We start from the raw sequence: 14,826 nt of genomic DNA, 5'->3' as shown, positions 1-14,826 counted from the left end.
TATTATTATATTATTATTTATTATTAATTAATCTATCTAAAGTGACGATTAACTATAAATACCACTGGATGAATCTCATTATGGCATAATACTAAAAGATTTACTCGCTCTATTTAAACTTATTACCAATGTTGCGCAATGGCTGAGGAGGAGGAAGTTGGCCATATTTGCGCTTTCTCCGGGATGTCCAGGATGCTGAGGATGTTGGGCATGTTGGGGATGTCCAGGATGTTTACTTAGGACCTTCCTGGCCGGAAGATGGGAGTGGGTGCGAGGACAGACCCACTTCAGCTGATCCCGCATTTGCTGACGGCGGGGCATAAATCGCGAATAGCTTTTCCTTTTATGGCTGCCGCTGTCGAGGCAAAAGCAACAGTTGATGAATAAGATGGTTGGCCTGGAGGGGAAGGGAATGTATTTCGCAATTTTTGATTAAGTCGGCATCACCTGAATCGCCGCAAATGCCTCTAATTCCTTTGATACCGCTTTGCCGGCTAATTAGCAAACTTAAACTGACAACATCTTTGGCCAAGTTCCATAAACTTCGGCTCTTCTGGTCGAAAGCCGTTTATACACAGATTTGAAATACCCCGAAAAATCCAAGAACTTGCACACACATATCAAATGCTAATGCCCTTGATGTCCTGCAAAGGACGTGGGATTATAAAGGCGAAGCCGCAAAAAACTTGCTCCTCCTGCCATGTCCTTAATCTGAGCAGTCAAAGTAGCGGAAGAGTCCTGCGACATCGAAATCGACATCGAAAAACATAAAAACAAAAAAAAAATAAACAAAAGGCCAAAAAAACTGAGCTGAGATGAGATGCTAAACAAAACAGAAAGGCAAGCAAAACAATGTGGCTATTTGGAGCAGCACGAGTATCTTCCATCTGTGTGGGCCTGGTCCAAAAACTTTGATTGTGGTTCGAGTTGTAAGCGTATTTGAATTTCCTGCTCCTGCCTTTGGTACGGGTTCTGGTCCTGGGCTCCTCCTGCTCCCCTCCGGTTTTGCCCAAAAACTATCCAACTGGAGAGTGGCCAGTGTAATGAAGACAAATAAAAGCAATTCCTGATGGCCTGACTCCGTGACTCCAGTCACCCGTCACCCATCACCTGATATCACGGCTGCTGCATATTTGCTTAGGCTTCCACCCGGAATCAGTGTCCTGTGTTCCCACTCCTGATCCTAGTTCAGCGGATGTGTCCACTCGAATCGATATCTGTGCTGTTTACACTGGTGCCCTTGAATAATGACACTTGATACGAAAGTAGCATATTATTTACCAAATTATGTGTTATTTGTTTATGCTCTTGAAGAACAAAATCCATTGCAAGGCTCAATCAGACAGCTACTTATAGGGTTGAACAAAATTTGAAAAAAAAAACAGTAAGAATATATAGAGATATTTATTAGTTAAATTTATGTACGTGGAGCTCATTCAGTGTTAAGTAATTTCCACCTTTAGATATTGAAATATTCCAAGTTCAATAAAGTTTCATTGCATAAATGTGTCCATAAAAGTAACATAATTATTCGTAAACTATAATTCTCCTTTTCTATAAGTTCCAGCCATCTTATTTTCAGCTTCATCCAGAATGAGAAGAAACGACTTACAGCAAATATTAGTTTAGATTGCAGAGATGTTTGCTCCATTGTACCTCACTGCCGTTTTAATTATAAAACATTTATAATGTATTCAAACTTTTTAAACAACAATGCTGGAGCTCTACTTCCTCGAAAAAAGACTAGAAGAAACAAAAAAGAAAAAGAAAGGAAGAGGACATTTCGGGGAAAAATGAGTGGAGATGGCATTTCGTTTTCATTTCCTCTTTTTTTTCCGACTTCTTGACAATTTATGAACTAACATTTGTCTTCTGTTTTGGTTTATCTTGGACATGTGCATTATGAATGTTGCCTGAAACTCGCTTCTTCCTCGCCTACGCAATTCACGTCTACTTCCGTTTCCGGCTTGTTGCTACTTCAAAAGATAATTTTTATTTATGCCCGCTGATGTGATAAGCCATTTATGCGATTGAGTTTTATTGCCATTTGTAAAACACTTTATCGAAAAATGAGGCAATCTGCTTATCAACATTTGCTTGTTAATTAATAATTTATTATATATTTCTTAGCGCCCTTAAAAATGGTAGACAGCACGATAAAATGTGTAGTGACAGATACTGAATGCGATTTAGATACACTTACCTATAAGATGAATAGCCTTTTTCGAACGCAGATATTTGTTGCTTAGGGTCGCAGAGTGACTCTTTTATTTGGCAGCCAGAAATGTTTAATATAGTATGGTATAATCCCAGTCCTTTGCTGAAACTTGTCTCCAAATTGAAGGAAACAAATCAAATTTATGAACTCCCACAGCCGCAAGTCCCAGTCGAGTGGCAATTTATTAGCTTTCAGTCGATGTTATTTTCGTTGGCTCAGCCATTTCCATTTGCATTTCCAGTTCTGCCCCCATTACAGTATTCCAGCTTTTCAGTTATCAGTTTTTCGTTTTCAGTTTTCCGTTTTCAGCTTTCAGCTTTCAGCTTTCCCAAAGCGTCATTCATTTTATGCACGCATTTTTCATTGCACATGTTTAGCAAAGCAATCGAATGCAAACAAACTTCGTGGCTCGGCTAAATCCTATATACTCGAACATACATATATATGTACATATATAGACGGATAGGAACATCGGCATTGCAAAATGCTGGAGACACTGCACAGCGCCAGAACGTGATTCGCATTTTAATTTCGATTTGCATTCCGCCCCTGCATTCCCCTTTGCATGTTTGTTTGTTGTAATTGCAATTGATTTGGCTTACTCCTGCCGACGACGCGAACCTGCGAGACTTGCCATCTTGGCTAGATTAATATTTACCTAGTCCGTCCTCACAGGCTCCAATCCACTCTACTCCACGACACTCTTCTCCTTTTCCGAATGCGTACTTTTCCAAAGGACGTGGAATGATGTCATAGTGCAGGTCCTCCACTCGAGGGGGTCAGAATCGAAGTGGGCCAAAGGACAAAGTCGCAAATCGATTACAGCTCTTAAAGATTGACGGAATATGGAAAGGATATGTAGTATATATCACTTTTTGCATTTATGGAACGTGTAAAACGATATTTAAATGATTACACTATGTATGGAGTCCAAATCCATGTCAGATGCAAGTCTTATATCGTATAGAAATTTCTGCGGTACTTTCATTGAGTATTAATGTTTTACAGTGGATCTATATAAATCGAACTGAGTTTTGCAATAGCAAAAATGAAAATATGTTAATCATTTTGTAGTTTTATAATAGGTAAACAGGTAACAAACACATTTTGTATTCATTGCAGATTTACTTTGAAATTGTATAATCCAGTGTTGTAAGCCTTTCTTGTACTAGATGGCAACTATAGGGTTGCACTTATGTACGTACATTTGTATTCGTACTATGTATGTACATTTCATAGCTAAACTCGAGAACATAAAAGTTGTACGTTTGAAACACTTATTTGGGTATTAAAACCAATGGTTTGCAGTGGAACAAATGAGGCTATGGGATATTTCTTGCAGTGTCCTGACAAACCAAATAGTTGCCAACAATGCAAATAGGATTTGTATTTGTTTGCCTTTTGGCTGAGCATCGTCGTATCCTGAGCCCCTCGGCTGCCTCCTTTGGTGAACTGCAGCTGGCCAAGTCCAGAAGATGGCAGATGGAATCTTCTTGACTCTCGATTCTGCTCCGAAAAAGAGAGTGTTGGACAAACAAATTGTTTGTCGGCAGCAGGGGAGCGCTAATTTGATGTGCTACACAGCCGGCATTAAAGTATCGGTATCTTTCCAAAGCAGCAAGGCAGGACGACTGTTTGTGGTCCTGTTTGGCATTCGCAATCCCATGTGCGTGTGGGCAACTGTGGATGTGAGCGTGAGTGGGCAAATATTTGGTCACATGCGGCGTATGAGTAATGCGATGATGGAGTGCGATGGGAGTTTCCCCAGCCGCTTACTTCGGCTCCGCAAAGAGTTATTGCAAATAAGTGTAGCATACTCTGCGGCACTTGTGGTTTGCCTGTCTGTGTGCGTCGGTGTGCGTCTGTGTGCGACCGTGTGAGCTGCTTGTGCCTGCAAGTGTGAGTGATTGCTTCGGTGGCCTGAGACAAATGGGCTTTGAATCGCGAGCGATTATTAAGCAGCTAACCGCAAAGTCAGCCGCCAAAAGTGGCAAAGTAATTAAAATTTTCATTGCTGCTGGGCTGAGAGGGCGAAGGGGAGGGCAGCAGGTGAAAATATCCTTGACAGTTGGCGCCAGAAAATTAGGTAATAATTAGGATTTACTACAATCAAATTGCCTATGTATTGTCAAATAGTACATTATAATACTGTCACATAATAATATGATTAATCAGCAGACTGCCGTGGTTACATAATGGTTATATAGTATCGATTCGGTTGTGGTTGCCAAGTGGATTCGAAGTGAGTTCGGTTTTGACAAGCGATTAATTTGTAAACAATATTTTTCGTAGTGTAAAGGGTATACTAGATTCGTTGAAAAGTATGTAACAGGCAGAAGGAAGCGATTCTCTACCTGAATTTTATTTTTCAGTCTGCGGATGAAAAGAGCTCTGTTGCTTTTCAATTAGGAAACAATAGATAACGCTGGAAACGAACAAATCGAGTAACAGATACCCTTTTCTCAGCTGGTGGGAGTTAAGCTAAGACAAGATTCCAATATTTCGCGTCATATCGATAAAAGTTGGCAAGAAACGAGAAAATTTAAATACATTTTAATGTTGCAGACGTGGCCGTTTTCTTTTTTTTTTATTTGTCGGCGTTGTAAAAATAATTTGAGCATATTGATAGGAATTTGCAATACATATCACGATGAATGAAAATTAGGGCGGATTGTCGGCATAAGATTAGGCGTGGCAAGCTTGCGTCAACGTATATAGAATTACTTAATCCTAAGTCTATGCCTCCATAGTTCCGAAGACCTCGACTGATTACTTGATTTTGGAAGCCCCTATGAAGGTAAGATAATCATATCATTGTTCTTATTCCAACGTGGCGTATGATATTACAGATTTTCAGGACCTCATCTTCGAGTGAAGAGCAACAAGTTGCTGGACAGCTTTCCAATTTCAGCTGCAGACGCAGCTCATTCCCGCTTGGTCGATCCTGCTGCTTTATGATCTTTTGGACGATGATTGGGTTTCGCTCACTGAATCCAACGAAGACATCTCCAGTTGACTAAAAACTCGATGAAGGCCATCTGGGTCAACAAAGGGTGCAAGCGAGGCACGTGAGCTAGGCTGCTAGAATGCTAGACTTTCCTGATCCTTTAGTGTGCGGGCAATGATGAATCTCTGGGTGCGCGAGCTTAAGGTTTTGGGTTATGTTCCAGCTGCAAGTGTCAATGCTTAAGCACGACTGACTTTCAATAATATTGGAGGCTATTGGAGTAATGTATCTACTGACGAACCATCTGTCTCAAAGCTCCCGCCATCTTAAGATGAAGCTGATTCGCGAATCGCGATGTTATAAGGTGCAGTTGAGATCCACAATCGTACAGAGCACGGCATGGATCGAAGATTCCTGGACGGTTCCTCACTTACCAAGATTCTGGGCAAGAAGAGCAGCAGACGTTCCTGGCAATGCCGACCGTTCTACGACATGATGTGAGTCAGAATCAAACGTTTCTCCAGGCTGTGATCCTTCATGTGGTGAAGGCGAGGCCAAGTGTGGAGCTAAGATTCGCAAGCACGGCAATTGCTGGAGTTGCACACCTGGATGACCAGTCCTGATACAATTTATGCATAGTACAAGCCATTTTGCATTTTTTTCCCAAAATACCAATGTATTATGGTCACACTATGTTATCGAATGGTCTTAGTGTAACTAAATAATATAGGCATTCCTGAAATGGTTCGTTAATTAGCACATTCTCTCTTTTCCTGCTTGTTTACCTCCAAATTGGTTTGCTTTATTATCCTGGCGCCTTTTATTATGGAGAGAACGCTTTTGACTCTATAATATATACAAAATAATAATGTCTTTCTAATATAGAATAAACAATCAGTCTTTTAACTGAGAGACAAGTTTCGAGATTAGTCAAATTGCTTAAATTATATAAATATGGCAATATTTTCCTCACTTTGTATATTTAAGCTTTCCTAATTTAAAAAGAACCATTAAAAATCCACATTAATTTTCGATCAAGTTGGCGGGCAAATTGCTTTCACTTGTGATAACGTTTCGCTGTGAATGAATTGACTGAGTTCACTTTCTTTCACTACTTGACTGAGAAACAAGCTTCAGTGCTCAACGGAATTAAAAAATGGCAGAGAAATTGAAAGAGGTTGCAACCCAAACTGGAAACAAGGACTTCTTGGTGGAGGACGATCCTGAGCAGCCGAGAGAGTCGCCCACCCAGAAGGAATCGAATACCCAGAAGGAATCGCCCACCCAGAAGGAATCGACCACCCACAAGGAGGGTTCGCAGTCCGCAGAGGCCGAGGAAGAATACTTTAGAACAGTGAGCGGGCGCATCGATGAGGACATAAAACACCTGGAAGAGATGATTGCCCTGAATGAGGAGGAATGTAATAGGCAGTTATTCAATCGTCTCCTGAATATAATCGGAGTTGAAATAGAAAAAAATCTACATTTGCAGAAGAAGTAGTATATGCGATTTCTGTTAACCTATTCCCAAAATACCAATGTATTATCGAATAGTCTTAGTGTTGACGCATAAATATAATTATAATAATAATAATTAATAATTTGTTATTATCTATTTCGAGAAATGAAAAGGGAATTGATTTTTCTGCAGTGATCTCGAACGATTATTGTTTATTTATGGTATCGAATGAGATTCTCCATCGATGCGCGCATGCAAATGTTACGAAAGCCAGTGTTAATAAGCGACTTAATTGCGCGGGAGAACTATGAAGTGAGTAAACCCGTGGGGGGTGGGGGGTGATAGCTTAGATGCTCACGCAGCTTCTCTGCCTAGATAACGAAGATAATGCTGCACAGCTGAGGTGCGCACAGTTGATCTGTGTCTTCAAAGTTGGCATGTTTGCAAATAACAAATTTAGGAAATTCTGTAAAACATTTTTATACCCGTTATTCGTTGAGTAGAAGGGTATACTCGATTCGTTCGAAAGTAACAGGTAGAAGAAAGCGTTTTGGACCATATTAAGTATATATATTCTTGATCAGGATCAATAGCCGAGTCGTACTGGCGATTTGGTCCATCCGTCTGTCTGTCCGTATGAACTTCTCGATCTCAGGAACAATATAAGCTAGAAAGAGAGATCACGATCTGAGATTAGGCATACAGATTCTAGAGACATAGACGCAGCGCCTGTTTGTTTCATAATATTGCCACGCCCACTCTAACGGCCCCAAGCCGCCCAAAACTACCACGCCCACAATTTTTCCAAAATATGATATTTTTTCATATTTTTATTAGTTTTTATCGGTTTGCCGAAAAACTTTTCGACACGCCCACTACTGCCACGCTCACACTTTTGAAAAATGTGTAGATTTTTCTTCGTCTTATTGTTTATCTAGCAAATTTCTACAGCTATACCAAAACCACATTGGCCACGCCCTTCCTTACACCTACTTTTGAACAATTTGAAACAATTTTTCACATTTTATTCCCCAATATCTATCGATATCCCAGAAGCTGAGTAACGGGTATCTGATAGTAGGGGAACTCGACTATAGCATTCTCCGTTGTTTAAACATAAAATTTCTGAAAAATCCATAACAATTTTCGTGTTTGAATAAAATCAGATTTGAATATTTTGGAAATATAAAGAATGCCATTTGATTGAAAAGACAGTAAATAAGGCAGATTTGTAATTATCATCGCGTTTACTGACTGTAAAAGTAAGTAAAAGAAAAGTACCGATATTGCCATTAAGTAGAAATATTTCTAATATGATTATTGTGACGTTGACATCCGAAGCTAAATCCCACTCGCCTTGAAAGGGCTTGCTAATTCCGTATTTTTCCAGTGTGAAAAGGTATGAAACCCAAAAAGGACATCCAATGCAGGAGGCGCTAAGGGACGGAGGACGAAGGCTCCAGGGTCAGGTAGAAATAATCCAATTTAGAAACCGCTAGTCCAGCGCTAATCCGAAAACGTTTGCGACTCCCGTTCGTGGATGTGGATCAATGAATGAATCCGAAGGCTTTCATGAATCTGTTTGCGCGGCGATTAAAAGGGGGATGGATCGCTAATCCGCGGCCCAGGATACAGGGGTAATCCTCGAGCGCAGCCTCTTCCTCCCGTATAAATAGATCGGCGTCCGGTGGACCGGGCACAGTCGTTCTAAGAACTCAAACAGTGACACACATTGCAATATTATTACGATGGATACGACACCAATCTTCCAGTCCAGCTTCTCCATCCGATCGCTGCTCTCCGTGGACAAAAAGCAGGAGTCTCCCATTTCGAAACACAACTCAGGATGCAGCTCCAGCTCATGCTCGAGTTCCAGTTCCAACTCCAGCTCGGATTCAATGGCCGCAAAGAGCAATGCAAAGCCGGCTTTCACCTACAGCGCCCTCATAGTGATGGCCATCTGGAGCAGCTCCGAGAAGCGTCTGACCCTGAGCGGGATCTGCAAGTGGATCGCGGACAACTTCCCGTACTATCGCACCCGCAAGAGCGTCTGGCAGAACTCGATCCGACACAACCTGAGCCTCAATCCGTTCTTCGTTCGGGTGCCGCGAGCTCTCGATGATCCTGGACGTGGCCACTACTGGGCACTCGATCCGTATGCCGAGGATCTGTCCATCGGCGAGACAACGGGACGCCTGCGCCGCAGCAATTGGCAGCAGAATACGGTGGCGAGGCCCAAGGTCACAGGTCATCCCTATCAGCGAATGCCATATTATGGGCACGGGCACGGTAACGGCCCATATATCAAGTCCCACAGCGCCTACTTCCCCATAGTGGACCATCAACACCATGCCGCCATGGTGCAGCACTACCAGGCCATGATGCACAGATACCAGATGATGCCACATCCACACCATCACCCGCATCAGCATCAGCATCCTCATTTCATCCAGCAATCGAAGCCCCTTCATGTCCAGGAGCCGTATCATCATCACCGCTACCATCTCCACCAAGAGTGAGTTTCAGCAGTCCCAGAGGCATGAAGACTCACTCAAAGACTACGAACTGTGAAAATTCCTTCTTGGCGTAGAACGCGGCAATGTTGTTAGCTTTAAATCATATAGGGTCATATCCATAGAAACTATGCCCAGGCCTTAAAATAAATCCTAGTAAACGAATATAAATATAGATGATTCGACATTCGAAGTTTTTATTGTATTTTTGCTGAATGATTTATATATTTTGCTTATTTAACTAGAATTATTATAAACTGCCATTAAAATAAATCTTAACCTCCGAAAGACTTGGTTCTTTTTTCTTTTTATTTTTATATTTATATTGGATTTAAAATCGATGGGTAGGAATATTGATTTCATTAACTTAATTACATAAAATAGTTACCGCAAAGTCCATATGCTAGCAGGGCTTTAGTTTTGTGATATTCATGTGCGCTTCGTCACTACGTGAATTGTCGTCCGCAGTGCTGTAAGCCTTTCGAAAAACCCTAAGCGCAAAGCCCATGTATTGTTACAGCAGGTACATACTACAACTGTTTTTTTTTTTGGTTTTTAATTGCATCCCTGAAAACACTTGAATATTTCAACACAATTTAAATAAAGGGCTTCCCAGCTGGTCTACGAGCACATGAAAGTGCTGCGTTCTCGAGGATCCCAACTAGCCGCTGTTCCGGGAAGTTTTCAACTTGTCGTCGGTTGAAGCTGCATCGCCTCGTTGGATGCCACATCCAAATGCCGGCTGTAAATGACTTAAGTGCCTGGCATTTATCTGCTAAAACGTGTCCTGCTTTCGTCCTTGTCATCGTCACAGTTATTCACTTGGCTTTACTCGTTGGAGTGAAAGCAGCCGCCTCGTTGTTGCCGCTGTCACACCTGTTAAGTAAGTGAGTCGGGCAGTGGGTGTACTTGGATGCGGCTACGGCTGCGGATGTGTATGCGGATGCGGATGCGGATAGGGATGGGGGCCATAGTTGCACAAACATCCAACTTTTTTGGCCAAGCGAGAGGTTTTACATTAAATTCATTTCACCGCACGAACAACAAGAGAGTGCGCAATTGAATGCCAAATGACTTTGAAACTTCTCGCCGCGCAAACAATAAGCCGCAATGCAATGACAACAAGATTCCCTTAAAATATTACACATTTTCCGAATCCATTCTGTTTGCCCAGCGTGACAGAAGTGAATGATCCGCTTACCGGCCCGATTCCCAGCATAGGGACAACTTATTGGCCATCTCTCCCCGCCGTTCCGCCGGAAAACTACCGAGGCCAAGCAATGATATTGCACGGATCTATTGTGTCACCGTTCTGGAGTGGTCAAATCGAAAGTTTCCTTCGATTGTCTGTGGCTTGGCTTTGGCGTTTGTTTAGGTTCGAAAAGTTGCTGATGAACCATGAGTTCGAAGGCATTGTTTTCGGTGATAAGAGTGCGGAATACTTTCAAAACTCCTCTGAGACCCCTGTGTTATGCCAACACTGATCACACAAAAGAATGATTGGATTCAAGAATAAAACTGCAATGCCACAGTTGATTTGCTGAGGAATGCCCTTAGATGTCTTATTTTGTTCAAATTCTGCAAAGAGCACAACTTTATGGTGTTATGGTGTGTATGTAGCTCTCACTTCAGAAGTTGTTACCTTAAATTTCAAAATCGACTTCCATCCGGTTCTATGGTTTTAATCGCCGAAGAGGTGATGGTGGATGTGTTCCCGTGAGATTAGGGCATTACTGGACGAACTTTTGTTTCTGTTTCATGCACGACACACCCATTATGCTTTCTTTTTGAGACGGAGAGTGGCTTTCAAAGAATGCACTCGGAATTTTGCGAGCTTATGACGGCAGCACAGCGGACTCTAACTAGGTCACTAATGCCGCCGCCGTTGCCGTGTGCAACGTGCATTGTCACAGGGATGCGAGTGGCAGTGCCGGGTACATCATGTACTGCGCTTGTTCTCGGAATTTCATGAATATGTGAAATATGCAACACACACAAATTATGAAATACGAAAAAAGTTGCGAGCAAACTCGCAGAACTGACTTTGCAGCATGCCTCCTGAGTTTTTAAGCCCCTGCAGCTGCGGGAATTGTGTATTAGTCGATTAGAAATTAAAAAGTATTCAACCGAACGAAGTCTTTTACTTTAAAGTGGCTTGCCTTCATTGCTCAGTCTATATTGTATTCTTGTATTTATTTTGCATTAAAGTTTTATGACACCACATTTTTATCCGTGTGTGTTGACTGAGTAGAAACGCCAAATAAATCTCCTGCCCTTGAGGCAGAGCTCCGTGGTCCTTTGGAGTTTAGATATTCCCCGAAATATGGATTCGCAGGACGCGCAGGATACGCTGGAGTAATGTGAAAACTTCTGGCTGGGTGACCATCACCAGCCATCTCTATTGCCATCTCGATTGAGTGTTTAATGTTTTGTCGCACAACTTACGGCAACTTGCTGATGAGGCCACTTCTCATTGCCCTTCATCCGTCCATCCGTCCATCCATCCACCGCCTCACCCCATCCACCTGGCGCAGTGGAAAAGATTTATTTCTTCATCGGCGCCTTCCATTTGCCGACCTGCCATTTTCCAAATAATTACACATTTACATTTTCATAGACAATTTCGGCGCAAATCATGGAATCAACTTCACTTCACTGACACGAGTACATGCGAATAAAGTCAACAGAGTTCTCTGCTCTCAGTCCTGAGTTGCGGCTCCTTCGTCCTGCGAGTCCTGGCAGAGGGGGCAAGTTGGCCGTGGCCGGCACTGTATCGGGTCAAACGCCGGAAACGGAAGTCGGATGGAGCGATGCGATGCGCTGCGGTGCGGTGAGATAGGATGCGATGGGATGGGCAGCCCTGCACGGAACCGATCTGGATGGAATGGACTGCGCTGGGTGGTCCATTGTGGCGGCTTTATCTGGCCAATGTTTGCGCGCTGATGTTGATGGCTATCTTTAAAAAGACATAAATCATTTGGGGGGTGGAGGCACGCTGGATGCTGGATGTTGGACGCTGGATGCTGATGCTGGATGCGGGGCTACCGGCTGGGAAGCCACTGGCCTAGTCTACGTAATTAATCATGGCCCAAGGCGCTGACTTAATTCCTCGAACCGACGGCTGTGCATAGTTTTGGGCCGCTCGTTGCCATAAACATGGCCCTTTGTGAGTGCAAATTGTCGAATCAATTTGTAACGATTATGAAATCCTTTCGCAACGGTTGCGTAATTTGCGCAAATTAAGAGCCTGGCCCCTTTAATTCGCATTGAATGGATATGGAAATTCCAAATTCGGGCAAGGCGAGTGCAAAGATTGCGGCCCCTTCAAAACTGTCCAATGTCGAGCTGAAACGCCTGGTATTCGCACCCAAACTTCAGGCTAAATTAAATTCCACTCTTGGTCAATTGCACTCAAAGAACCGCAAATAGTTATTGCAATTGCAAAAGGCCTGTGGCCAAGAGCGAGTTTCTGGTTTCTGGTTTCTGATGGGCGCCAAATTGGGGTTCAAGACAAGGGCGGACACAAATGGCAGAGATACGTGTAACCGGAAGTGCCGTACACACACACACACACATGCGCACGCACACACAGACGAATATGTCATTCATTATTTAATATCTAATTATCAAATGTGGCTCTTGTTGTCATGACTGTTGTTTGTTGCTATTGCTGCCGCTGCTGCCATTGCTGCGGCGATAACAATTAAAACAAGGAAGGCGTCGAAATGAACATGAACAGCTGCCACCACAACTTGGCCACTAGCCACGCCCCAGCCCCCTGACCGCCGCCCTTTGACCTCCTGCCACCCACCTCGCATACTTCCGCCCCTCGAAAACTCGCATGACAAGCAATTGAAATTGCAAGTGGCCACGCCCACTGGCCCAAGCATAAGTTGTTCGCCTTAATTGTCACCGTTGTTGTTGTCGCAAATTTATGAGCCGCACTCTGGAGTGATTTTGGTTTGGCTTGGGCTTGGGCTTGGTTTTCGACTGGGGTTTGGGTTTGGGCCTCGGTGGCTTAAGAGAGCATTTCTGGTTATTGTTATGGCGGAAGTGGAGGTGGAAATGGAGGTGGAAATGGAAATGGAAGCACGGGCCCGAGTGGTTCGCCAATTAGGCGGGGCGCCACGGCGCAGGAAAGTGCCCTTCCACCGCATTTGAACTTGACGCCTGGATGGCAGGCCCCTTGGAAACGCAACTATCCGTAGATTGGAAGGGTGCTTATCGCACCGTCATTGCACAAGCCCTCTCCATTCCACTCCGGCTGATTCAATAAATAATGTTTGTCATTAAAGTTGAATGGCACATACAGTTTAGTTACATCTGAAACTAAAGTCATGCTCCTTTAAATGTTATTCGGTAAATTGTCATATTGAGTGCGATGTAATTTTTTTTCAAAAGACGTGAGAATCTAATCGAAATGAAAGACTTTTAAGACCACAAAAGTGCAGGAGTACCTCGACTATCAATTACCCCTTACTTAACTAGTGTGAGTGCAGGAGGGATAGGAGAAAGAATAGAATTTGTGGGCGTCACTAGATTCTGCCTGCTTTATTTTAATTTTTTAGCTTTTATAGTTCCAGAGATCTTATGTTCATACGGACAAACGGACTGTCGGACAGACGGACATGACCAGATCGACTCGACTAGTGATCCTGATCCAAAATATATTTACTTAAATTTACTTTATACTTATACTTAAATACTTTTCTTTCTACCTTTCAAGAATCGAGTAGATACTTTTACTCTTTAAGAAATCGGTAGAAGGAAAAGATAGAGATAAGTCTCCTGTTAGATGTGCAGATATTAAGGATTTTGAATGTTTGAATCGAAGGTCAAGCAAAATTCTCACAGATAATTACGTAATATACTTTCCAATACACTGTAGATTCTCCAATAAATACGAATCAACCATAATGCTCTCGAATATTTACATAATATTTAATCTGTTCTTCTTTCTAACAACCATTTTTACCATTGCCAGTGTTATTAGTTAAGACTTTAATCGCTGTAGCGACAAGAAAATGTTGTAAAGTCGGAAGTAAAGCATTTTCCCTTTTTTCCATTTCGCCCCTCTGTTTTTTAATCCGATACAGGTTTCAGGACTTAGGTCCCAAAGGGTCATGGCTCGCTGAAAGACAATGCTAAAAATACATTTAATGTACACTTGAATACCTTTTGTTGTTTTCGACTCGTCCAAAATATAATCTTTACAATTTGTTCTAAAACGATTAGCTTACAGCACAATTAAGTTCCAGAACATATTCTCTAAATGGCTAGTCCTTTTGCCAACCAACAATCAAAAGATGGGCGCATTTTGGTCGTCCATCGATTGATGGCAACTGATGGATCCGCTTGACTTTCCTGTCGCTCGAACACCCCGAAAAAACAAATGTCTCGTTGTGCGGTGAGGAGGGGTGAAGGAAAGAGTGGGAGGGGAGAAGTACGTGATAAAAATTATGCCACATGCAACTTGTGAGCAATAAATCTTAAATTTATTACAAAATAATTAAAATTAATGAGCGAAATTGAAAATGTGCACGTTCGTTTGTAACTGTGTTCATGCGCAGCTTGTTTCGAGAATTCACTTTACACGATATGTACTATTATTGCTACTTATCAATGCTATCGAAATGGAGCATTGTTGGTACTTTTAACGCGTATATGGGTTATTAAAAAGTACAAGTTG

General features: G+C 42.5%; 2 protein-coding genes across 2 annotated transcripts; both read left to right on the top strand.

The window, feature by feature from the left end:
* Nucleotides 1–6,263: 6,263 nt before the first annotated feature.
* LOC6621061 lies at nucleotides 6,264–6,730 on the top strand. Its single transcript, XM_002045216.2, has one exon. It carries the CDS (start codon nucleotides 6,322–6,324, stop codon nucleotides 6,664–6,666), a length of 345 nt encoding a protein of 114 aa, XP_002045252.1. The 5' UTR covers nucleotides 6,264–6,321; the 3' UTR covers nucleotides 6,667–6,730.
* A 1,642-nt stretch (nucleotides 6,731–8,372) lies between these two features.
* Nucleotides 8,373–9,143, top strand: LOC6615081 (fork head domain transcription factor slp1). Its single transcript, XM_002039461.1, has one exon. It carries the CDS (start codon nucleotides 8,373–8,375, stop codon nucleotides 9,141–9,143), a length of 771 nt encoding a protein of 256 aa, XP_002039497.1.
* The last annotated feature ends 5,683 nt before the right edge of the window (nucleotides 9,144–14,826 follow it).

The sequence above is a fragment of the Drosophila sechellia genome, chromosome X, assembly GCF_004382195.2.
Source record: "Drosophila sechellia strain sech25 chromosome X, ASM438219v1, whole genome shotgun sequence".
NCBI lineage: Eukaryota > Metazoa > Arthropoda > Insecta > Diptera > Drosophilidae > Drosophila > Drosophila sechellia.
Note: the sequence above shows the minus strand (reverse complement) of the source record. Positions and strands in the feature narration are given on the sequence as shown.

Excerpts from the sequence above, each read along its gene's own strand:
- LOC6621061 (XM_002045216.2), top strand. The coding sequence starts at position 6,322 with ATGGCAGAGAAATTGAAAGAGGTTGCAACCCAAACTGGAAACAAGGAC.
- LOC6615081 (XM_002039461.1), top strand. The coding sequence starts at position 8,373 with ATGGATACGACACCAATCTTCCAGTCCAGCTTCTCCATCCGATCGCTG.